Source organism: Octopus bimaculoides, chromosome 1 (genome assembly GCF_046866305.1).
Source record: "Octopus bimaculoides isolate indiv1 chromosome 1, ASM4686630v1, whole genome shotgun sequence".
In the NCBI taxonomy this organism is placed as follows: domain Eukaryota; kingdom Metazoa; phylum Mollusca; class Cephalopoda; order Octopoda; family Octopodidae; genus Octopus; species Octopus bimaculoides.
Window position 1 is genome coordinate 147,843,221 of NC_142928.1, and position 27,500 is coordinate 147,870,720.

The 27,500-nt window shown below is 34.7% G+C and overlaps 1 protein-coding gene across 3 annotated transcripts in view; it reads right to left on the reverse strand.

The window, feature by feature from the left end:
* LOC106884320 (potassium channel subfamily K member 18) overlaps window positions 1-27,500 on the reverse strand; it is a 197,386-nt gene that overhangs the window by 6,749 nt on the left and 163,137 nt on the right. For all 3 annotated transcript variants that reach the window (XM_014935644.3, XM_052971312.2, XM_052971308.2), the window contains 2 exons: window positions 9,998-10,305; window positions 6,473-6,699 (listed from right to left, as the gene is read on the reverse strand). In XM_014935644.3, coding sequence (XP_014791130.1) covers window positions 6,473-6,699; window positions 9,998-10,227 — 457 coding nt within the window. In that variant the 5' untranslated portion in view covers window positions 10,228-10,305. The remainder of the gene's footprint in view (window positions 1-6,472; window positions 6,700-9,997; window positions 10,306-27,500) is intronic.

Genomic DNA, 27,500 nt, shown 5'->3' on the forward strand with positions numbered 1-27,500 from the left:
AATAACAATATTAAAAAAAAACATCTTTAAAAGACTGTCTGACCGTCCGCCAATCAAATGGGAAGCAGTAATTGAAGTAGATGATGAATATGCTCCGGAATAATCATTTTAAATGTTTTGTTACATGTTGTTATTGTTTTTGCTGAATAAAATCTGTTGAAAAAAAGCCGCAATAGTTATACACCAACCCAATATATGAATATATATATATTGTTGTTGTTGTTAGCACTCCGTCGCTTACGACGTCGAGGGTTCCAGTTGATCCGATCAACGGAACAGCCTGCTCGTGAAATTAACGTGCAAGTGGCTGAGCACTCCACAGACACGTGTACCCTTTCACGTAGTTCTCGAGGATATTCAGTGTGACACAGTGTGACAAGGCTGACCCTTTGAATTACAGGCACAACAGAAACAGGAAGTAAGAGAAAGTTGTGGTGAAAGAGTACAACAGGGTTCGCTACCATCCGCTGCCGGAGCCTCGTGGAGCATTAGGTGTTTTCGCTCAATAAACACTCACAATGCCCGGTCTGGGAATCGAAACCGCGATTTTATGACCGCGAGTCCGCTGCCCTAACCACTGGGCCATTGCGCCTCCATATATTCCATATATATATATATACGGTTGTTGATAGTGACTTCGGAGTTTCGGCCGGCTAAGCCATCGTCCGACGAAACTTCGAAGTCACTCACAACAACATTCTTGAATAAGAATAATATATATATATATATATATATATATATATATATATATATATATATATATATATATATATATATATATATTTATATTCTTGATTGTAGGTATTACCATCGATAAATTGTAATGCTTGTTTGAGAGAATGACTACCATTTGATGTACGTTTATATTTCATGTGATGCGTGTGAATATAATGCTATATAACATTTTATGATTGAGTATCATTTTAGTAGCAAGTAAAATTTTCACTTTCAACGTCGTTTACGTTACCGTTTGATTCTTTTATGTGCTACTTTCAAATCCTGTTTTAGCGTACGATTGCTTCAAATGTAACGTTCAGTTACACTTGAAGCAAAAAAAAAAGAAAAGAAAAAGAAAATGAAGCAAACTAAACAGAAACAACGAAAAGTACTATGCATGCATGCATGCATACATACATGAATATATATATATATATATATATATATATATATATATATATATATATATATATATATATATATATATATATATATATATGTATATATATACACACATATATATACACACATACATATACATATGTACATGTACAATGTATTCATACATACGCACTTTCATACATGTACAATGTATTCATACATACGCACTTTCAAATTTATATGTGAGTGTGTGTATGTGTGTGTATGTGATGTGTCTGTGCACGAGACTAGCTGTGAGCAGATTATGTGTAATATATTTTTTATTCATTATATTAACTTCAATAATACATTTTGCCGTGAGAGGATCTCCAGTAAATTTTTTATCAAGTCTAGAATAAATAGCAAAATCTTAAAAATTCCAATTTTACTGTAGCAAAACATTGCTTAGACGTTTCATTACAGCTACTGCAGAGCTGCGTCATTCCATACTAAAACACCAGTACAATCACCGGGTAGATATTATAACCCTCACCAAGTTGTGTCTTTTCAATCTCTATTGAGCTGCTTAATTACAATCACCACTGAATTATGCCTTTTCTACTACCACTATGTTGATTTATTTATTTATTTATTGCTCACAGGGGGCTAAACATAGAGGAGACAAACAAGGACAGACAAAGGGATTAAGTTGATTATATCGACCCGAGTGCGTAACTGGTACTTATTTAATCGACCTTGAAAGGATGAAAGGTAAAGTGGACCTCGGCGGAATTTGAATTCAGAACGTATCGGCGGACGAAATATCGCTACGCGCGCGCACGCGCGCGCACACACACACACACACACACACACACACACACACACACACACACACACACACACACACACAGTCGTGTCACTTGAAGTAGCACTGATTTGTTTCATTGCAACTAGCACCAAGTTATTACACCCGTTTCTAACCTATCACTACAATGAATATTGAATTGTGTCCTAACAGCCACCTCGTAGCTGTTTCAATACAACCAATTCTAAGCTGTGCAGTATCATCAGAGCCACGGAATTTGGTAGAAGGCAACTGTGCATAAGATCATTGTGTGTGTGCATGCGCGCGCGTGCGTATGTATGTATGTATGTATGTACGTACGTACGTATGCGTGTTCTTTTTCACTTTTTAAGTTAGAATAAATTTCCTTTTCTACTCTAGGCACAAGGCCCGAAATTTTTGGAGAGGGGGCAAGGCGATTAGATCGACCCGAGTGCGTAACTGGTACTTAATTCATCGACTCCGAAAAAATAAAAAGCAAAGTCGACCTCGGCGGAATTTGAACTCAGAACATAAAGACAGACGAAATATCGCTAAGCATTTCGCCCGGCATGCTAATGTTTCTGCCAGCTCGCCGCCATAAATTTTGTCTGTAAGTGTGAATATAAGTATTCGGTCCTGGTCTCCAGTTTAAGCGCAAACATAACTTGTTTCTTTTCATCTGTCTCAAAGGACCTAGTTTAATAAGCGCTGCTCTTCTCTTATCCTTTCTGGATTTTGTTCAACCCGGTTTAGACAAATGCTCCCTTGTCACACATTCTATATCGGCAAAAACTGTAAATATCGGTGAGAAAAAAAAAAAAGAAACAATAAACCAGTACTCTTTAATGAAAATAATTGATGGCATTATTTTAATCCAATTTTCAAATTCCGCCGAGGTTGACTTTGCTTTTCATCCTTTCTGGGTCAATAAAATAAATACCGTTTGAACACTGGGGTCGATATAATCGATTTAACCCAACTCCCGAAATTGCTGGCTGTATGCCAAAATTTGAAATCATTATTTTAATCAATTTGCAGATAGACTACCGTCATTCTTGTTCTCGTGAATGCGGTTAACAAATGTATAGTTCCCTGGAAAGCGGTAACTAACGACGCTATTGTTCACAATACGCATAATATAAACTAAATTAATGCTAAACGTATGAAATAGGTATTGTATATGCGCATATGGGCGTGTATATATGTATATACCAGCGGGTGTGTCCTATGGATGTAAGTATGTATGTATTTATGTATATATGTATGTATGTATGTATGTATGTATGTATGTATGTATGTATGTATGTATCTATCTATCTATCTATCTATCTATCTATCTATCTATCTATATTACTTAGGTATATATTATCTATATGCTTTGTATAAATCAACAGTGAATATTAGTTCAGACATTTATTACTCTATTGAGAGAACTCTCAAGATAAGCCATCGTAGAAAAAAAAAGAGGAGAATTTAGCCTGACTTTTATAGTGCCAATATATAACGTGCGTGTAAACTAATTTATTGTTATCAATAAAGGAAATAATTTACAAACTGAATTTATCAATACCCGTTATCTAAACGAGTATGGAGGAATATGGCATATAATTTCGCTTTCAATTTGTAAACTATTATTTCATATCCCGGCAATCAATTTTCTAACGTACATACGTACATACGCACGTACGTACATACATACGTACATCTATGTATGTATATGTGTGTGTGTATGTATATATATATATATATATAATATAAATACACGTTTGTATGTATCTATATATACATACATACATACATACATATATACTTACTTACATAGAGGTACACTCAGTTATATTTGTACACATGCACACACACACACACATATATATATATATGTATATATGTATATATATATATATATATATATATATATATATATATATATATATATGTATATATATATGTATATATATATATATATGTATGTATATACATGTATATATATATATATATATATATATATATATATATGTATATATATATATATATATATATATATATATATATATATATATATATATACATACATATATATATACGTATATGTATACTCTATACCTGTATCAACATAACTTCTACCCAGCACATGTTTATTATCAATGTCAAGATAATGTAGATCTTTGTTATGCCTACTGATATCTTCTCAGATCTCAAAAGCTCCAAACTGGAATTTTATCTATAAAGCTAGATTTTACTTTTTGAATTATTTGCAATTTAATGTGAACTTCAAATTTCCCAAGTGCAAATTTTCTCTCTATAAGCAATAATGCAGTATGCGTATTCTATATGATAAGTTTCTATCGGACTGAGTAAAAAGTAAGCAACGTTTTGAAGCATGAAATTCATAACAATATATTTCAACAAAGCCGAAATCTTATTCATCAAAGTAAGTACCATTACAATCAGCACATTTTTGCTAACGAGTTACAAGTTTGTTTACTCCGGTAACATAAAAACATGGAGTTCTGGAGCTGAAGAACTCTTTGAACGCACTTTCAGCATCGGTTTGATTTTTGAATTCTTTCTCTTGCAAGAAACCATCAAGGTGCTTGAAAAAGTGGTAAGTCGGTAGGAGAAAGGTCTGGGGAAGAACTTCGTAGCCAATTCCCTCAACTTCTGGAGCGTCATTATTGAAATGTGTGGTCGAGCATTGTCATGAAGAATGATTGACTCTCTTCTGTTGACCAGTCTGGGACGGAGGAGTGGCAGTTTTTCGTTCATTTTTGGCAATTTGTTTCTGCAGTAATGATTTTTCCGGGTTTTAAGAAGTTATAGTGGATGAGTCAGGCAGTACACCACCTAACAGTTACCATAACATTCATTTTGAAGGGCTCGGGTTTAAGGACAGTTTTCGGTGCTTCATTGTGGTCCAACCACTGCGAAGAATGTTTTTTATTATTGTACAGAATCCACTTTTCATCACAAGTTACAATACAGTCGAGAAATGGATCGGTTTGTTTACAGAGAAGAAGCGACGAGCAAATTTCATATCTGTGTATTTTCTGATTTTCATTCAAATCGTGTGGTACCCATTTGTCGAGCTTTTTTGATTTTCCGATCGCATGCAAATGGTTGCAGGCAGTTTTCTGGCTAAATTAGAGTTCTTTTGCCAGTTCCCGAGTGGTTTTACATGGATCTTTCTCAATGACGGTTTTTTAATCAACCGTCATCGATGACAGATGGGCGTCTACTACGCTCACAATCTTCAAGGCTCAGGTCTCCACTGTGAAATCGTTTAAACCATTTTCGAGCTGACCACTCACTGGTCATTTCCTCACCAAACGTTTCGTTGATATCGCGAGCAGTTTCAGCTACTTTTTTTGAAGTTGAATAGTAAAATTGCTCGAATATCGCGTTTTGACAGTTTCATTTCAGATGATTGCAACAACGGTGAAAAAATATCAATGCTAGTTTATTGATGCATTAGGGCAAGTCTATGTCTGTATTATCAGATAATTGCAAAAAGAATGTTTTAAAAAATTCATAACTCTGCAAACATCCGGTAAAAATTCATCATGGTTCAAGATGCTGCTTACTTTTTACTCAACCTGATAATTTAGATTCATGGTTGCCGTTTAAAAGACCTATGTAGCGTTATAATCTCTTTTGTAATAATGTTATTTAATGTCAGTCTTTTCTTGTATACTTACAGCATGGTCACTGATACTCCATTTTAGAGTTTCCCAGTCGGGCTTTCTCAGAAACCCAGGGGTCTACGAGAGGGCTTCTAGAGATCATTAGAGACCCGCGAGAAATAGTCCTTTCTACTATAGGCACAAGGCCTGATATTTGCGGGGAGAAGGAAAGTCGATTACATCGATCCCAGAGAGGATGAAAGGCAAAGTCGACCCCGGCGGAATTTGTACTCAGAACGTAACGAAGGACGAAATGCCGCCAAGTATTTTCCCCAGCGTGCTAACGATTCTGCCAGCTCGCCGCCTTCCCGCGTGAAACAATTATAAATATGTTAATTACTTGCAAATGCGTTTTAATATAGTTGCTGTGCTTAATTCTATAATAGTAATTTTGTTATACACACACAGAGGCGACGAGATGGCAGAATCGTTAGCACACCGGGCAAAATGCGTAGCGGGGCTTCTTCACACTCTTTACTTTCTGAGTTCAAATACTGCCAAGGTCATCTTTGCTATTCCTCATTCCGAAGTCGATAAAATGAGTATCAGTTGGGTTCTAGGGTTACACCTCACCAGACTTTCAGGTCTTGTGCCTGTAGTAGAAAGAGATATTGGAATTTCTGTCTGTAGGTTATAAGGAATCGCAGAAGAATGTTACGTTCAAATGCAAAGGAAATTTCTTCTAATATCGAGAACTGGAAAATATATGAGCTCCGGAACATGGCAACTTGCCCTCGTAATGCTGAAGTAAAGAGAAAGTCAGAAGAAAAGCAAACTCTTTTATCTATAGTGTTTAGCCGGACTAAATATTTAATAGATTTATTGAGTGGGTTAATGTAACGGAGACTAAATCAATATTTCTGTTGTAGAAATTGTTGTTTCAACCTACCTATAGTTGTGATGACCGTTACAGAAAAAAGTAAGGCTCCGCTGAATGACCATTGGCCCTCATAATCTTGAGAAACCTCATCACTTCCGTCCCAGCCTTCATTTTTGACAGCTTTGAAGATTTCCAACTGATAATGTCTTAATTGTTCGTCAACTTTCTGTTTCCAGTGTTCTTCTTTTAAGATATTGAGGTTCTCTGTGTAATTCCATAATCGGCTTACTGCTAATCTGCAGTAATAAAAAAGTAAATATATTATAAATATATATACTGTGGATTTTGAATTTCTTTTTAAGGAGAATTTAATTTCGTTCTGTTCAATAGACATAATCTTACGACGATGTCTTACAAACACATTTTGCAAATCTTCAAACAATCACATTTATACAAAAGTTTCTCACTGCGTTGCTTGTGAGTGAATTTGGTAGATGGAAACTGCGTCGAAACTCATACATGCATACTTACACACACACACACACACACACACACACACACACACACACACACACACACACACACACACACACACACACACACACACACACACACAATTTATGAGAGATCGTGGTTTCAATTCGTGAACTGGGTGATGCATTGTTGAACTTTTTATAGGCTCTGCGAATACTTCGACACCTGACATGTTGGGGCAAATTCGACTTGATGGTGGAGTGAGCTAATTTACAGCACAAATATTTGTTCACTTAAACACTATAAACAAGAATTGTAGTCCCTCTTTCTCGGACTATAAGAAACTAACATCATATATATATATATATATATATATATATATATATATATATATATATATATATATATATATATATATTCAAGGTTGAATATGGTACTTATGCGTAGGCACCCGAATATCGTATTCCAAAAGGATAGGTGATCAAAATCAAAAAATAAGCAACACGGATTTCAAAGGTGATTGCAGTACGCACGTTTCATGCTACTCCAATTTATTTAAGTAATGCGAGCATCACATTAAATGCAATATGAAGAGCAATCTTCAGCTGCACGAAAATGCAGAAAATTACAGTAGAAAAGACATATTATAAATGTGGCAACATTTCAAATCCAAGTGGGAGAGAGAATACATAAAAATCCAAGTGGGAGGAAGAATACATAAATCCATCTTGACATATATATATATGTGTGTGTGTGTGTGTGTGTGTGTGTGTGTGTGTGTGTGTGTGTGTGTGTGTGTGTGTGTGTGTGTGTGGCTTGGAAAAGAAACCACTAAGAACCAGACTTATAAGTACTGCGGCTGATTTGTTTGACCAAACCCTTCAAGGCATTGTCCACAGTCCAATAACTGATGGAAGTAAAAGATAAAAGAAATTTTGTCTGATACCCTAACGGTTCTGCGAATCCAATGCACCTACAATTTATTAGTAATTCTAATTAAGACACAATGCTAGCAACTAGGAATTTTGAGGGAAGTGTACAAGTCGACTCCATCCGATTCGATCGACCCCAGTATTTGATTGGTACTTTATTTTATTAGTGCAGAGGGATAGAAGGCAAAGTTGACCTGTGTGATTTGAACTCAGGCAGTAAATAACCGGGGAAGAAACATCACAAAACATTTTGTCCGACACTCTATCAATCCTTCCAATCCATAGCCCCAATAGTTTATTTATAACAAGAAGAACCAGGACCCTGCCCGGCTTTCGCCTGCAGCATGATGTTACTCCTAGTCTTCTATAGAATTGATCATGTCCAGAAGTTATTTGTTCTGTGTTGTTGAACTTTTTATATGCCTAATTTATTTTATTGTATCTCAGAGTTGTCTTTACGCCAATGATAATTACTCGCACTAATTTCATTTTATTTCTATTTTTATTATTAATCAATTCGTTACTAGTCGATTGTTTGATTAATCATTTGGCCAATCAATCAGCAAGGTTTGTCGAAGGCGTTTCGTTGCCATTCACAATCTCATCAATGGCATGCCCTCTCTACTCCATGTCTGCTTCAGATTTGTCTGATTCTTCGGTCAAATTATTCTTATACATACAAGTGTTTATTTGATGACTTACTTCATTATTCAAACTCAGGATCAATAAACTAAAGTACCAGTCTGGTACTTGATGGTATCGACTATGTACTCCCTTTAATACTACTGTCCTTGTGCCTATAAGAAATAGTTATGATAAAAGCAGCAGGTTGACAGAGTTGCTAGAGCGTCACACAACATACGACAAGGTATTTCTTCTAACTCTATTCTTTTTGGATTCAAATCACCGAAGTCAGCCTTGTTTTTTTATCTCTCTGAATTCATCAAAATAAAGCATCAGTCAAGTACTGGAGCTTATGCAATCGACTACCTCACCCCTGTGGAGGCGCGTGGCTTAGTGGTATGGTATTGGACTCATGGTCGTAAGATTGTGGTTTCTATTCCTGGACTGCGCGACGCGTTGCGTTCTTGAGTAAAACACTTCATTTCATGTTGTTCCAGTCCACTCAACTGGCAAAAATGAGTTATTCTGCGACAGATCGACGTCCCGTCCAGGTGCGAAATGTCTACGACATGGAGACCAGGAAACAGGCCCTTGTGAGTCGGCATAATTCGGGAAGGCAACTTTACCTTTATTATCCCCCACCACCCCACTGGCATCAGAATAACTGGTCTTGTACCTAAATTGCAAGCAATTATTATTGGAAGCAGTCTCATTCTGTTATGCTGAAGTACATTTTCAGAGTCAGTGATTTGATAACCCCGCACAATGGTTCTCTATCTTTTTAACTTATTTTGAATTAGCGATGAACTGGAGATGAAGCAAAATTTATTGAAACTTGTAAGGAATGATAAAAATTGCTGTGGCTTTTTGCATACATAGCCTACAAGAAAAACTATTTTCCAGAAGAAATTAAGAAAACTAGTAGAAAACTATCGCTTGTCTTATTTAATTTTACTTGTGCACAATTAAATAAGAAATAACGTTTTTCAAGACCTTCTCGGTTTAATCCGGATTTTTGGAAAGTCTATATCAATGCGTGAGGGTTACATTTAAAAGTCTATGGCACCTCGTTAGAGAATCACTGACCAAATACCATTCCTTTGGAAAGCTGAGCAACAAGTTTCTAGTAAATATTATTAGTTTTGATTTTAAAGAATAAATCAGGGAGGGAGGAAGAGAGAAGGAGAGGGAGATAGACAGAGAGAGAGAGGGAGAGGAGAGAGGGAGTGGGAAGCAGGGAGAAAATGAGAAACAGGTTATAAAATAAGAAAAAGAGAAAAAGTTAGAAGGCAAGCAAGAAAACATTGAGAAAGAAACTGCGTGAAAGGCAAAGAAAGAAAGAAAGAAAGAAAGAAGGAAAGAAGGAAGGAATGAAAGGAAGAAAGAAAGAAAGAAAGAAAGATGGAGTGCATGAGAAGAAAGAAAGATGGAGTGCATGAGAAGAAAGAAAGATGGAGTGCATGAGAAGAAAGATGGAGAGAGAGAGAGAGAAGAGGGAAAAAGTAAAAACGGGAGAATGAGAGATGCGACTCCAGCAAGAAAAAAAAGAAAATCAAATTATTACCTTCTAATTTTACCGACATTTGATCTTTGAGTAATCTCGAAAGGTTTTTCGATTTTCATAAATACATAACCTCCCAGAATAGAATAACCTGCCACTAGACAAGTCAGTCCAATATGAGAGAAAAGGAAAGCAACAAATTTACGTCCGCAGCTACAGCATTTTTGTCCTAAACTTCTTTTAGGTGTCTTCTGTGCTTGTTTAGACGATACGTTCTTACAACAGCAGCCCATGATGTGTTCGTCACATGGAAAAAGACTATAGTTGCATCAAGTGGAATAAGACTGCTGGAATTTGTTAGGGTTTTCACTCTGAAAAATATAGAAAGTTACCATTTTTCACCATGCTTTGACATTATAATGTTAAGAGATCAAATATACTAAGAAAGCACTCCGAACATCTTAAATTTTTTTTTTTTACCTGTAAACAGGGAAAGTGGGATTTAGAAATACAAGATCGATAATGCGGGGAGATAATTGAATCAAAGCAGAAAAGAAGAAAAAAACATGCACTGCATCTGTTTTACATTAATGGTAATTTATTCAAATCGTCCGGTTTAGTGTATTTTCGAATACTGTATTCGACAATAAATAAGAAAAGAAAAATACATTTTATCTCATGAACTTCACAGCACAAACGGAATATAAAATGGAAAAATGATTTTTATTCACTCCCTAATGTGGTATAATCTTATACATTTCAAGAAAACAGCAATTGTTAATGCTTAATTGCTTGCTTTTACCCAGACGAATAAAACTTGAAAGATTTATGAAGAAAACTTTATGCGGTCGTTTGACATATCAGAAGTAGAAGCGAAATTTTCTTCTAATCACGCATTAATGCTTAAAAGAGAAGAAGAAAAAAACGCTATACTGAATAATGTAGTTGTATATGTAAAAATGTCTAAAGAAATAGATACTATTGTCACGGATAGACTGTATTGAATACGGCTGACAAGGTGATAAACAACAAAAATGACAGCAAGAACAATGCGAATAAGAAAAAGAACAATGACAATAACAACAACAATAGCATTAACAACCTGTGTGGTTTCAACCCTCTTTTTAATGGTGTGTGTTCAATATCATTTCAAAGAATTTTCAATTTTTCAGGAAGAAATTTGTGAAAATGGGGTTAAATTTTCGGAGTATCAATGTTTATAGTCTTATCAACTCGCATTCGCTACTACTACTACTACTACTACTACTACTAAAAATAATCTTTCTAATAAAGGCACAAGGCCAACAAATTCAGGAGAGGGAGTAAGTCGATTACATTGGCCCCAGTCTTCAACTGGTATTTATTTTATCGAACTCGAAAGGATGAAAGGCAAAGTCGACCTTGGCGGAATTCGAACTCAGAACGTTGCGCCGGGAGAAATACCGCTAAGCATTTCATCCAGCGTGCTAACGATTCTGCTAACTTAGCAACTATTATAATAATAATAATAATAATAATAATAATAATAATAATAATAATAATAATAATAATAATAATAATAATAATAATGATGATGATGATGATGATGATGATGATGATGATGATGATGATGATAATAATGGTTCAGAAAAAATATACATACAACAAGAGAATCGACAAAACTGAGACATGGAGGGAGTGCATGAACAATGTATAGAAGACATTAGTATACCTCCAAACAGAAAGACACTAGAAGAAATTAGCTCAGAACTAGCTACTCTCAGCGACAGAATTCTGGAAGTAATGTTACTTGCGGAAAGGAGAAGATTACCTTCATGAAAGAGACCGAAATTTGGGAAAGCGAATGAAGTTACCATGGAAATTCCAATTAAGGATATCACTGAATTAAATTCCTTGATGTATACCGCTGCTTATGTCATGACAGAAAAGATGGGCCTGTTTAGAGAAAAGAAAGTGGTAATATGAGGCTCAATGCAAGAGGTCAGAATAACATGAATAAGAATAGCACCTGATGGAGAAGGGCACGTTAAACAAAAGACTAAAACTAGTGCAGTTAACATTTAAAAAATATACGAGGAAAGATGTCTACAGTTTAAACAAAATCATCTGTTCAGAACAAATCAGAAGCTGTTCTACGATATTCAAGATGGAGGAAGTAAGGAAGATGCAGAGTTACCTAATCCCAAAGACGCAACTTTGTTTTGGAGAAGGATCTAGTCAGAGAATATCATGCACATCAACAAGCCATCCTGGCTCCATAAAGTAGAATAAAAATTCAGACATGGAAATACAGGCGGTCAGTGTCATCATGTTGGAAGACATTCAAGCCAGAGTTGGTAAGATGAGAAATTGGAAGGCAGCTGGCCCGGACCTAGTTCAGGGTTTTGGGTTCAAGGTTTTGACGAACTTACATCCTAAACTACAAAAAAATCTCCTGCAAGGCTGTATACACCAAGGAATTGTACCATAATGGATGGTCAAAATTTATTGAAAAGGATCCATCATAGGGTAGCGAGGCCAGTAAGTATCGTCCGATTGCTTGTTTACCAACGATGTGGAAACTTCTATCGGGGATAATAGGAAAGAAATTATACGATCACCTCGAAAGAAATGAACTGTTAACGGTTGAAAAGAAAGGCTACAGAAAGGGATGATGAGGGAGTAGGGATCGGTTACTGGTTGATTAGACAAATCTTAGAAACTGCTGAAGAAGGTTTACAAACCTATCAATGACTTTGATTGACTAAAAGTAGGCATATGATATGGTTTTCCATTCGTAGATTCTTAAATGCCTAGAGATGGTCGGGGCAGCGAAAAATTTGATTCATTTGTTCAAAAATAGTATGAAAAACTGGAAGACAGTTTTGACTGCAGGTGGAAGAGAGGTTGGACAAGTTGACATCAAGAGAGGAATCTTTCAAGGAGACTCGGTACTGTTTATTGTTTGTATGTTGCTCTCTATGATTCTGAGAAAGATGGGAACTGGCTACAAACTGCAGAGAAACACGTGACCAATCAACCAGCTGATGTTTATGGATAATTTAAAGCTTTACCGAGCTAGCAGTGGTCAGTTAGATTCCCTTATTCAGTCTACGAATTTTCTCTCAAGACATCCCGATAGTATTTGGTACACAGAAATGCGCTGTTATTGAACTAAGGAAAGGGAAAACGTAAAGAGCAGTAGATTACAACTTCCAAGTGGTGAGCAGGTAAGAGAAGTGAATGGAGAGACTTACAAGTATCTTGATGTTTTATAACTAGGCCAAATGCTGAACACCAAGATGGATGAAAAAATTTCTTCTGAAGATACCGGAAGAGTTAAAAAGTTAAGTAGATCTAACTAAATGGAGGGAACTTAGTTAGAGGCATCGACGCGTGGGCTGTAGGTGTAATACGTTACTATGCAGGTGTTGTGGAATGGACAAAGGAAGAATTTGTCAACATGGATAGAAAAAACTAGGAAAGTAATGACTAGTAACATAGAAAGGTTATATTTACCTAGGAAGGAAGGAGGAGAACTAGTTGGAATAGAAGATAATCTTGTGAAGAAGATCAAGTTCTTGCACGCCTGTTTGAGGAATGGTAATGAAAGAATGGTGCAGGCTGCACTGAGTGAGAAGGTGATCAGTGGCAATGGTGAGTACAGGAGTACAGTATGAAGACTAATAGAGAAAAGATCAACTGGAAAGAAAAAGTTCTACACGGAGAGTTTTTACAACCGCGGATGAAGCTGATGAAGACTCCTAGAGATTGTTTAGACAGGGTTTTTTAAAGACGGAAACGGAAGGGCAGGTAAGAAGTTTGCCACATGGTTCCGGATTCAGTCCCACTGCGTGACACCTTGGGTAAGTGTCTTCTACTATAGCTTCGGGCCAACCAAAGTCTTGTGAGTGGATTTGGTAGACGGAAACTGAAAGAAACTCATCATATATATATATATATATATATATATATATATATATATATATATATATATATATATATATATATGTGTGTGTGTGTGTGTGTGTGTGTGTGTGTGTGTGTGTGTGTGTGTGTGTGGTGGGGGATATGTCTATCCAGAAAGATTGAAAGATCAAGGATAATCAGTAGGATATTGTTGTTAAACACAATATCCTATTGATCAGTTGAAGTGTTAGTATTTTTAAAGAAGGGGAATAATTATCCGAATGTTAAACCCTGGTATAATTGAGAAGAGACTGAAAGCAGTCACAATCCTCTGAAGTGTTAGTATCATTAAAGAAGTGGCATTATTATCCGAATGTCAAACCCTGGTATTATTGAGAAGAGGTTGAAGGCAGTCGCAATCCTCATGACGAAAAGTATTTGGGAATGATTTAAAAAGGATACAGTGAAATAGAAAAAAATATTACCAAGACAAATGTGCACAGCAAGCAGAAAATAACACAACTAGACACTGTACGCATATGATATAGATGACTACCAGTACAGCAGAATACTCAAAACCAAAACAAAACTGCCTGTATTCAAGTCATAAAGAGTTGCACTTAATTGTGCAGCGAAAACACGCAATAAAAATAAGACAATTGAAAAAAGTTAATGATTTATCGGCCCCAAAAGCCGCATGTTTTGATAACATTTTACATAATGCATTACATCACTTCTTGTCCAAAGAAGTAATTAAGTCTTCAAAACATTGTATAGAAATTGCAATCAGCAACAAAATATGAGATGAAAGTTGCGGTCTTGTTTGTTTTCTGGTTCAATATGACGTCTAGAGCCAGAACAATTATCGCTGTTATATAGTCACATAAACTGCATTATGATCGATATAAAACGTATTTAATACAATAAGAATTTGTTAATCAAACATGCCTTTATGTTATGATAAAAACTTATTAAGGAAATAATGAGTTTGATATTTTTCCCTGGTTAGTTATAACATCAAAATAACACAAAATTCAAGCGACAATACAAATCAATTTGCAGATTCATTCGACATATGAATATTGCAACCTGAATCGCTACTCCACTGAACAGAAGTTTTGCGGTTGATCTATAGCTACTTACCATAATATAATTAATTATATATGATCACTCGCAAGTAGTGCCATTGCAGAAGACATGTTGTTCGAAAAGCGTTCGAAGTCACTTACTCGAAGAAGACAGGAAACTTGTATCTAATCAAGATAGCTACATGGTAGATAAGAACATCAAAATATGATGTTCGATATTTGAAACCTGAAAACGATCATAGTATAGACCAATTGAAGACCATTACTTATGTAATACTTATAGGTTCATGACGAGGTTATCGAAACACGACCAATAGATATCTGTCGATAAAACACTAATCTCAATTAATTTCAAACATAATAATAATTGATGAGAGTACAAAATCAGTTTTGTGGCTAAATATCTTGCTTTACAATCAAATAGTTCTTCTTTCAATACCATTGCACGGCATTTTGGGTGCCTTCTACCGTAGCTTCAAGATGACCATTGCATTGGATTGACTCAGATCTTGTAAGCAAAATAGACTGTATCTAATCTGTATTTCTTTTATATGGACTCTGAACTTGACAAACTGTCGCTGCTCAAGGATGTTAAGCCTAATATCCTGTTTAACACCATTGGGTGTCTTTAGTTAAGTTTACTGTTATAAACATTCCAGCCAAGCTCTCACTCTTAGAATATGCTATCTGTAATGGTTTCTTCTCCTTTCCTCCACTAGTCTAGGAGGCCCAGAAAATGTAATAAAATCTATCCTTTTCTTTTGATGAAATGGTACATAACATACAGAGTACCACTCAATTTGAGAAATATCTGTGATTCGGTCACACTTAACACTCTACGCAGAACGGTTATATTTATTCATTGACCATGATACATACCTTTTAGTAAGTAAAGCTATGAATTACTGACTAAGTATTGCCGAGTAAGTATTGCTGAGTATATCGAGGTAGTAAATATTTTCAAATTTACAACAAAATGTGGAATAACAGACGCTTTTAGGAAACCTGTATTTAATAGTTCTGGAGAGGTAAGCGTAATCCAACGCCGGGTTAAAACACTACCAGGATTAAGTTTCATTGAATGATCCACTTCTTACGGAAATAACGGGAACAAGTTCCTTCGACAAAATTTCCTTTTCTATGAATGTCTGAACGTTAATCCCTTGAAGATGAGAACCAAGAAGAATGATCAGTAACATTCTTTTTCTCTCACCACACCAGTAATAACTGCGTCCAATATGAAAAATAACGTAAAAATATCTGACATATGACATATACATTTATAAATGTAAGTTCTAAACTAAAAATTAACCTATATCTTACCAACGCAATATAATATAGTTTGATGTACCGCAACCAGGGAAAATCAAGACAACTTTGGTTTATTGAAAGTTGATTAAATTAGCTTGGCATTTAGTTGTTGTAACAGAAAATATTTGCTTCTTGCGTCAAAACCTTTTTAACATCCATCCTTTATGTCATTTAATTAATATTGAACATAAAATACAGAATGTGATGAAACTAGGAAACATTATTTCCTTACATAGGCACAAGACTAAACATGTATATTTAAGGGTAATGCGTTTATGTTATGTTCAAACATTTTCCGGAGGCAATATTTCAAATTAAGGGAATATAGCTGTCATTTGCACTTATTGGCATCCCCCAACGGCACTAGAATATAATATTTATCAGCTAAAAACTATCAATAAAGGAAATAAACCAAGCAAGCATTTTTAACTTCCTATAGATATTGATCATTTAAACAGGCTTATGTTTCGATCAAAGCTGCTTATATGCTTAGATGTTTTACATTTATAAACATCAAAGCTTATTCTAAAATAAATATTTATTGCCCAAGGTGTTGTATAGAAAATCGTTAGCTGCCATTTTATTTCCATTGAAAATTACCAATGCCATTTATTTATGTTATGCTATTCGTAGAAAGAGTAGACAAACCTAATAGAATTAAAATGTAGGTTCGATAGTTAAAGCTTGAAATATATTTTTCAATGATGAAATCAAATGTATTTCGATATAGAAAAGCTTATAGTGTAAGTGGACATTATTGCATTGTTTGGCTTTGAACACAGAACAAAGCAATAGTATTTGTATGAAATATGCAAATGACGAAAAGCAAAACTGATGACTCGATAAAAAAAAAAAACCGTACCCAGCTAATCAACTGGTTGCTATGTAGGAATGTAAATAATTGTCAATGAATTTAACTAAATACACTTCCATTACATGCATACATTTGTGTGTGTGTGTGTGTGTGTGTGTGTGTGTGTGTGTGTGTGTGTGTTTGTGTGTATGTGTCTGTGTGTGTGTGTGTATACACATCGCAGTCAGGCTTACTGAAAAACTTGCATCTATACATTGATATGTGCATATACGTATTTACCAAAACGAAATTTTTTAAATAAAAGTTATGTATAGATAAATAATAGTAACAGCAGAAGAAAACGTAATTTGAACCGAAGTCGTGATTTACATCATTACTATAAATGGAACATCATCAGTATTTACAAGTGACGTAAACAGTTTAAATGTGATGTGTCTCAATTTTATGAATTTCTAACAAACGTATCGAGACGATGCAACTTTAATTATAATAAATGTCCTTTATTTAAATATAAAAATCATATATTTATGTTTATCCTTTATAAGATGGTGAGCTGGCAGAATAATATTGTTCGTCTTCACGTTCTGAGTTCAAATTCTGCCGAGGTCGACTATGCCTTTCATCCTTTCGGGGTCGATAAATTAAGAAACAGTTGAACACAGAGATCGATGTTATCATGAAGTACCCTTCCTCAAATTTCAGAGCTTGTGCTAATAGTAGAACGGATTATTAACGTCGTTTATTATTGTGGATTTAATTAAACATTATTACTTAACTAACAAAATTGATTTTTTCTCACAAGCTCTGTCAGTTTAAATTTTTAAAGTGAAGGAGAGAGAAATATGATGAATTGAACTGGAATGCAAATAGAATGATAGCTAGTAACAGCAACACTGAATAGTTGGTAACAATACTGAAAAGCTTAGTACTAACTAGATGGTAAGAACACTGAGTAGCTAGTAACAACTTCGAATAGGGGCTAACAGTATTAAATTGCTGGTAATAGCACTAAATAGCTGGTAATAATATTAAATAGCTGCTAACAACGGCGCTAAATAGCTTTTAAGTACACTGCATAGTCATTAAAATATTGGATAACAACAGTGCTGAATATTTTGTAGTAACTGATGAAAGAATGGATCATTAGTGTGTTTAAAAGTTGCTTGCTGCGTGGCTGTAAATCTTTCTGGATTTGAAAGTGTGTTCCAAATGTTTAAGGACAGTGGGGACAACTTAAAAGTGTAAAAATATCCAAAAACATATAGAGCCGTATGATAAACTTCGTATTCGTCTTAATATCGATTTTAAATAATTATTTCTACTCTAGGCACATGGTCTTGAAAATTTTGGTGGGAAGGGGGCTAGTCGATTATATCGACGCCAGTATATAACTGGTACTTATTTTATCGACCCCGAAGGATGAAAGGCAAAGTCGACCTCAGCGGAAGTTGAACTCAGAACGTAGCGGCAGACGAAATACCGCTAAGCATTTCGCCCGGCTTGCTAACGGTTCTGCCAGCTCGCCGCCCTACTATCGACTTTAAATAATGTATGACAGAAAGTATATGATTATAAAAGAAAAATGAAATAGTAGGCATGGCTGTGTGGTTAAGAAGCACCCACGTGATTCCAGTTTCAGTCTCACTGCGTAGTACCTTGGACAAGCGTCTTCCACTACCGTTAAGAGTACAAATATTTCTGATGTGGATACTGCCTACGTTGCTACAGCTGTTTAATTACAATTATGTGTCAATATGTTGTTAGACTACCAACACAAACTCCACGAATACAAATTCAGTGTAGATGGTTCCTTGCGCATCTGGGGCCGGCACTTAATTCTATGTGAATTCTCAGTTCACTATGTCATCAAGACTACACATCAACCTGTCTGCCAATGTTAACCTCGAAACTAAGGGACCATTTCTTCGCTTAAGTTTACATATGCTGTCTTTATATTATTGAATTTGGGTCGATGAAGTCGACTAGCTCCCGTCCTCCAAAATGTTAGGCCTTGTGCCTATAAAGGAAGGATTCCGTCTCTATTAATAGTTTTATGGAAATCTAAGATTGGTGAACGGGATTGCCGTATAGTAAAAATAGATTTCTTTAATGCAAATGTTCATGCTAGAAAGCAATGCTTTTCTTAAGGGAAAAAACTAAAAAGAAAAGAATAAAATGAGAACTTGTAATTAATGCTTAGTCTTAGCTAAATAGAGATTAATTTAGACCATACATTACCATATTACGAATATTTATTTTGTTCATCCAAACAAAAAAGGAAAAATCAGCTCAGAACTCAAGTGTTAACTCAGAATATATGTCATACATGCGTTTGTGTGTATGTGTATGTGTGCATGTGTTTGGCCATGTATATATATATATATATATAACAAATTAAAAAGGGTGGCTTATTAGCAATTAGAATCTTAAAGCAAAATTAATAGGTGTCACAAAAGTGACAGAGGGTACTGATTAGCACCACTTTTGCTAAAAATAAGAGTTAAAACAACTCAAGAGACATTAAGACAGTAGTTTTGTGGCCTTTGAGTTCCTTTAACTCTTATTTTTTAGCAAAAGCGATGCTAGTTAGTACTCTCTATCACTTTTGAAACCTCTATTAATTTTAACTTTAGGTTCTAATTGTTAATAAGCCACCTTTTTTAATTTGTTGTTTACACTTTTACCGTTTTAAAATCAGCATATATTTTCAGTGGTTTTTCTTAGGCGTTAAGAGTCGCTGATGAGGATTAAGATGGTCTACATCAAAATTCGAAATCACGATCCCACTATGTACGCTAGGGACTCACCTCTCTTTGTCAGTCATTAAGACAGTGTTTTTGTGGTTTTTGAGTTGTTTTTAGCAAAAGCGATGCTAGATAGTACTCTCTGTTACTTTTGTGACCTCCCCACTCTGTCTCTCTCTCTGTATATATATATATATATATATATATATATATATATATATATATATATATATATACACACACATATATTATTCACAGACAGACAGACAGACACACACACACACACACACACACACACATATATATATATATATATATGTATGTATGCATATATATATATAATTGTTAAAGAGGACAACAAACATTAAGGCAAGGCAAACATCTCAAGTCGTATACAATATTATCATTGGAAACAATTCAAAGTCTTACAGCTGTTTCTGAGATATCCCGGAATAAGCCTTTACAGCACTTACCTAGCGTACCTAATCGTTGAGATCACTTGTGAACTAAACCTCCATATTTTGTACACACACACACACACACACACACACACACACACACACACACACACACACACACACACACACACACACACACACACACACACAATAATCGTAAGATACATTGATTTTTTAAATTGCACTATTGTTTCTCTTTTAATAACTTTCTCCTACCTCTGTTTATACTTTATCTAATAAGAATAATATAATACACCTAATAATAATAATAATAATTGATTCCTTTGTATGCATACACATTTTAATATATGTATATGTTTATGTATATTTATGTATATGTGTGTATATGCAAAAGTATGTATATATGTATGTATTTATATTTATAACTTAACCTTATGAACTTTCTAAACTCTCTAACGAAGCCCAGAGACACACCGAAGTACCTTAATCATATCTACCAAATACTTCAGTTCACTGGAGGGATAAAAGTAGGATGGGGTACTATGGCCTCTTGTCTGAAACAGCAGTAAGATTTTATCCTACTTTCTATGTTCTACGTTATATATTTTAATAATTACTGGTATTTTTATATTTTATATTTTATATATTATATATGTAAAGCATAATTTATACATGTATATATATTGCTATAACTGTCCTTTTTAAAAATAAATAAATAGACATAATATAATGTCTATAAGTTGATGAATGCCAACTCTTGATCCCCTTCATTCTCTTATTGCTATATACACACACACATACATACGTGTGTGTGTGTGAATAAATATATGTATTGATATTTTAATGTTTGTTTTTATGCATTGTTAGTTATAAAATAGTCAAATATTAATTAAAGGATCACTAAGTACATTATAGTAGAGTATCATATTCACAAGAAAAAGGTTGACTGTGACTACGAAGTTTCGGTTCAGTTGACTTCGTCAGATAGTCTGAAGAAAGCAAGTAAGCTAAAATTATCAAACTGACACACATATTTATAACATTTATATATATGCGTCTATATATATGCGTCTATATATATGTACATATGTGTACATATGTACGTACGTGTGTGCGTATGTGCGTACCTGTGTGCGCGCGCGTGAGTATGTTTGTGTAACACACAAGCTTCCATTCATGCATTTTTGGTTCTTTGGTTAAATAGTTTTGGAAAAAAATCTGTTTATATATTGAAGTGCCCATATATATCTTTAAACGGCATAACTGGTTAGTACAGTCAGTGTAAGTGCTATGTTTCCGGAACTTTCACCCACTCATTCAGCCATTTTCCTATTAGTGGTAATAAAGTTGTGTATCAATGTGTTAATGCAGGGGTGGACAAAAATCAATATATGTGCATGTGTGTATATGTGCATGTGTGTATATGTGCATGTGTGTATCTGTGTCTGTGTGTGCATATTTGTGTGTTTTGCGCGGTTAATATCTTTCCTGAACTTTCACTCACACAAACAACCAATTTCTATCAGTAGTGCTAAAGTAGTGTGACTGAGAGTGGATAGAAATTTTACATACATATATATGCATTGATACCTACATACATTCGTACACGAAAACATACATATATGTGTATGTATATGCACATGCATATATTTATATACATATCTAAATATTAAATGAATAACAACATACGATGGATAATTGTCTGCTGCTCATTACGTTTGTTTCTTACGTAACTTTTAATTGAAGAATGAGAACATTACATCATTATAAAAAACCGTAATCATCAGATGAGGAGTAATTTTACAAAATATAGGATTTTTCTACCTACTTAATAATCTTTGCAACCAAGTGAATAATTTCTGCAAGCAATTTTATAATAAAAAATTATATAAAAAGAATTGAAAATAAATTTATTCAAGAATTATTTCTCGCTTTGCAGAACTTTCTCTCCTTCTCGAGCGTCAAACTAATACACCTTTTTGTTTTTTATACACCAGTCTTCGTCTTATGTTTTTCTATAATTTTCAACTATATATATATATATATATCATGTCACGCTACAATGTAACCGTTCAGGCTATCAGATGTTGTTAGGCATCGCTGGACGCAATGTGTTTAGTATTGTTTTAGTCTTCAAATGACACCACCCCGCTGGCTAGGCGAGCAGGTTGTCATTTCCACCCTGATCGAAAGGGGGACTAGAGCAACGTGAAGTGAAATATTTTGCTCAAGAACACAACTCGCCGCCCAATCAGGGAACCGAACACAAGATATAGCGATCGTGAGTGCAACAGCCTAACCACTAGGCCACGCACCTTCACACACACACTCACACACACACACGTATGTATATATACAAATATACACATATATATACATTATATATATATACATTATATATATATATATATATATATATATATATATATTTGAGGAGATTCGTTATGGGTATAAGAATATACCATAAACAAGTATAAAAAAACGGAGAGAAGATGTTGAAACAGAAATAGATTTATTATAAAACTGGATTCAATGCATACGTACGTTTCGAAAAACAATGCAAAAAATTTAAGAAAAAATTTTAAAATGATAGTAATTAAAAATATAATTGAAAATAGACAATTAAAAACTTATTTATTTTCAATTATACTTTTAATCACAATGATTTTAAATATTTTTCTTAAATTTTTTGCATTGTTTTTCGAAACGTACGTATGCATTGAATCCAGTTTTATAATAAATCTATTTCTGTTTCAACATCTTATCTCCGTTTTTTTTTAATACTTGTTTATGGTATCTATAACGAATCTCCTCAAATATTATTTTCATATTCTTATTACCTGCTTCAGCTGTTCTTCATGAATACGACGAATCCTTATTAGAAATCACCTTTTCTCTCTTCTTGGATCCCCCAGAAAGTTTGAATTGTTCTTTTTGAAATTACCTTTTCTCATATATGCATATATATATGCATATATATATATATATATATATATATATATATATATATATATATATATATATATATATATATATATATATATGTATATGTATGTATGTATGTATGTATGTATGTATGTATGTGTATGTATGGTTTTTCTTTGTTTTCTATTAAGTTCTTCAGAGAGTTCAACCCAGCAGCTAACAAAGTGACAAAGCTTTTTGAGTTAAGAGTTTCCACTGTTTGTAAATATGTGATTGAGTCGGTGTGTTGGTTGAGCTGTCCATGCAGACACCGAACGTGTGCGTCTATTCGCCTAGGAATCTCAGACTGAGAATTTTTGGAATGTCTTACATAACTTCACTGCGCCACTAATGGTTTCGACTTGGAGGATCCGCGTCAGTTTCTTTTGCTCTTTCTCCGTGAACCGAGTATTTCGAAGTTTTTGTGTAAATTTGCTGATACTTAACCTAATACACTTATGATAAGTACAAATGAGAATTCATAGTCAGTGTACAAGAGCTGCGTTAGCACATATAGGTACAAGAGCTGTAAGTTTCCCCATTAATTCGCCATAAATGTATGTATGTATGTATGTATGTATGTATGTGTGTGAGGGGGGCAAAGAATAGACTCAGCATTTCCTCTGCGTGTCGAAAATGCAACAAAAAGAGGCTGAGATAGGATTTGCACTCCGACCTCGTAAAATCCCCACCAACAACCACTACCCAAACATGCCCGTGGATTGGAGGGTCGTTGCCTGATTGGTGCAGACGTGTCATCCGTCAAGAGTAGGGAATCACCAACAGGTGGTGGATGTCGCGACGCGCAGTTAGAGCGCATGCTCCAATGCTACAAACACACACACACACACACACACACACACACACACACACACACACACACACACACACACACACTCACACACTTTAATATACATATATTTGTGTATATGAAAGTGGTTGGTGTTTGTGTATATTTTTTAATCTGGAAAAGATTGATGTTACTTCGAAGTTTCCGCTGTTTAGTATGACTTCCATGAATGCTACATACATCCCTGTATGTGCAGATACACACACAAACCCCCCCACACACACATACACAAACACACGTCCACACACATACACGCACATATGTCTCCATATATAACTGTAACTCTTTTCTGATCACCAAAACATATTTCTAGATATGAATATGCAAGTAGGTAAAAGTGATTTATATTCTTTCCTGTGAAAATAATGGAATATTCTGATGGAGGAAAATGCTTAACCAGGCATCATAAACCAAGCCGAAAAAGGAAAAACAAACAATAAACGAATATTTTTACGATGCCATTCTCGAGCTATTTGCCATTAATAATTTTCTAAAAAGGCAAAGAAAATTGCTCGGGTTAGAGCTTTATTATTCAAGTATACTTTCATATAAATTAAATACGAGGAAGTTAATAGTTTCATACTGCAGCAAAACGTTTATACGAAAAAGATCATGCTAATACATGAATATAGAAAAAAGTCAAATACCCGTCACTCGCAAGCAAGTGTGATTTGGTAGTGTGTACTATGCTGTCGCTCACTATTTTGGTATGTAGTCACAAGATATAGACAACAACTCGATCCTTTTACCATTACTCTAGCTGAGATAGTTAGAAGGAGAGAGGGCTGCATCAATACTTAGCTGAGTTGACGGGAACAACGTGAAATGAAGAGCCTTGCTTAAGAACACAATGCACTGCTCAGTACAAAAATTAGAATACCCAGGAAAACTACTTAATTTCACATTTCGCCGCAAAACACAATGGATAACCAAGTATTAGTTATGAACCAACGCAGGAGTATCTAAGCAGTTGCGCAATCATCTAGAAATAGGACCCTAATCCAACCCACACCCTATTGCTTTAAAGTATATAGGACGCATTAAACAGGATGAGAGAAAGGTGTTATATTAAAAGGATAAAGAAAGGTGTTATAAGTTCAACAGCTCTTTGTAGGGGTTCAGAGATCCATGATAATGTTAGTAGATATACATCTCAATATACAGCCGTAATGAATGTAATCAACATGGGATAAAACGAGCCTCCGTCATCATTGTATGATATTAAAAAGTTCTAGATGTACAAAAATTACCTGGTTGTTATGGATGGACTGACTTCAATCATAGGAAGCAAGAGTGCTTCGCCTCAAGTTTCTGTCCGTGCGGGCTTTTGCACCTCTTGCAGAACAAACATAGGACTCTCTTTCAGGGCCTTTCGACTGTGAAAGTAGAAATAACTGCCAAATCTTTCTCACACCACACCCAACTGTCTTAAAAAGAAAAAGATACAGTCGAGGATAAAGTTCTGAATACACTATGGGTAAAGAAGTCCTCGGGATGATCATGAACACCTTTCGTAATGGTTCTGCTCTATCAGATCTGACGGGGCTAAGCAACAACCACACTCCCTCTTGCTTGTTTACTATTTTATCGGGTGCTTTGTTGTTCCTCACCCATCTCTCACAACCCACATTCCTCTCAGCGCTGATCAACCGCTCCTTCTTCACTTACCTCATATGCCCCATCTCTCATTTACATCTCAATTCCTTCCTTATCTACCCCGTATCTCGGGCCAAATATTATATTAATTTATCATTCACTTCTGCAGTTATTACTTTAACACAACAATCCAATATTGCTACACCCAAACTGAGGGTTTGCAGATCTAAATGTCATTTTTTTTTCATTTCCCCTTTCGATTTACTAGTTATACATACACAGACGGGATTGCCACAGTTAGAATGTCTATGATTATATGTCATCTCAATCAGGGCTGACCTGGAGCTCTATTATCATTTGGTGTCAATGAAAATGCTAGACTTTGGGGCTACAGTTTTTGTTGTGAATATGAGATGGCCAGAGAGGACTGAGTCCTAGAATTTGTAACGACTTAGAGAAGTATAATTTCATAGTGTTTAAAACTGGTGAGAATGTTGTATGAAACTAATCCCTTGATATATATATATATATATATATATATATATATATATATATATATATATATATATATATATATATATATATATATATATATATATATATATATATATATATATATATGTATATATATATATATATAAATCAAAATAAGCTACAAGGATATCCAGAGGTAATGCAGTACGATCGTTTCATGCGACTCCATTTAATTGAACAATGTAAATATTACATCAAATATAAAATGTAGAGCAGCCTTCAGATGCACAAAGACATAGAAATTTAGAAATTTAATGAAATTAAATTTGAACAGAAGGACATGTTTTTATGATTAAATCTAAACTCTCCAAGTAGAAAGGAGGAAAACAAAAAAACATTTTGACTTAGCCAGACCAAACAGGCTAGTAAATGAACATTCTAAGCAGATTTTAACTGTCACTGATTTTATTTGTTTTTTTTTGTTCTATCTTTATATATATATATATTATATATATATATTATATATATATATATATACATGCATATGTTATATATATATATATATATATATATATATATATATATATATATATATATATACATACATACATACACACACACACACACACACACACACACATATATACACACATACATATATATATATATATATACATGTATATATATATACGTCAATAGGGTGACAAAAATATAGGAGTATTACTTTGAATGTGGTCTATGTAATGTATGCTTTTTCCGATACTGCTGACAAAATAATCACAGTTATTGAGATAGGTTACTTCGAGGTGTGGGGAAAGAGAGAAACAAAAGGAGCGAGAGAGACACGGAAGGAGAGAGAGAGAGAGAGAGAGAGAGAGAGAGAGAGAGAGAGAGAGAGAGAGAGAGAGAGAGAGAGAGACAGACAGACAGACAGAGAGAGACAGAGAGAAGAGTACGTGAGTGGAATAGGGTCTTAAGAAAACCATTTTCAAATGTAATAGATGAGAATTTCCCCCCCGCAGCAATAAAAATAACAAACTGTTAAATACAGCATGTCTAGACTATCGCACTGCGATCATACAATTAATCACTTTATGTGGGAGCGTTGAGTATAATCTTCAGCTAAGTAGAAGCATGACACTTTTGAAGTGGTTAGAGTTTGTGAACTGCAACTAGTTGTTCGGCTCACAACCTTTGTTCTAGAGGTCTGCTCGATCAGATCTGATCTGAGAGCTAAACAACAACGACAACTCTACAGTAGAAAGAAATGTTTTTTTAAAATTATCTTTCCTTTTGCCCATTTACTTGTTTCATTCATTGTACTGCGGCCATGCTGGGACACTGCTTTGAAGGGTTTACTTGAACAAACCGGCCCTGGCACATATTCTTAAGTCTAGTACTTATACTGCCGGTCTCTT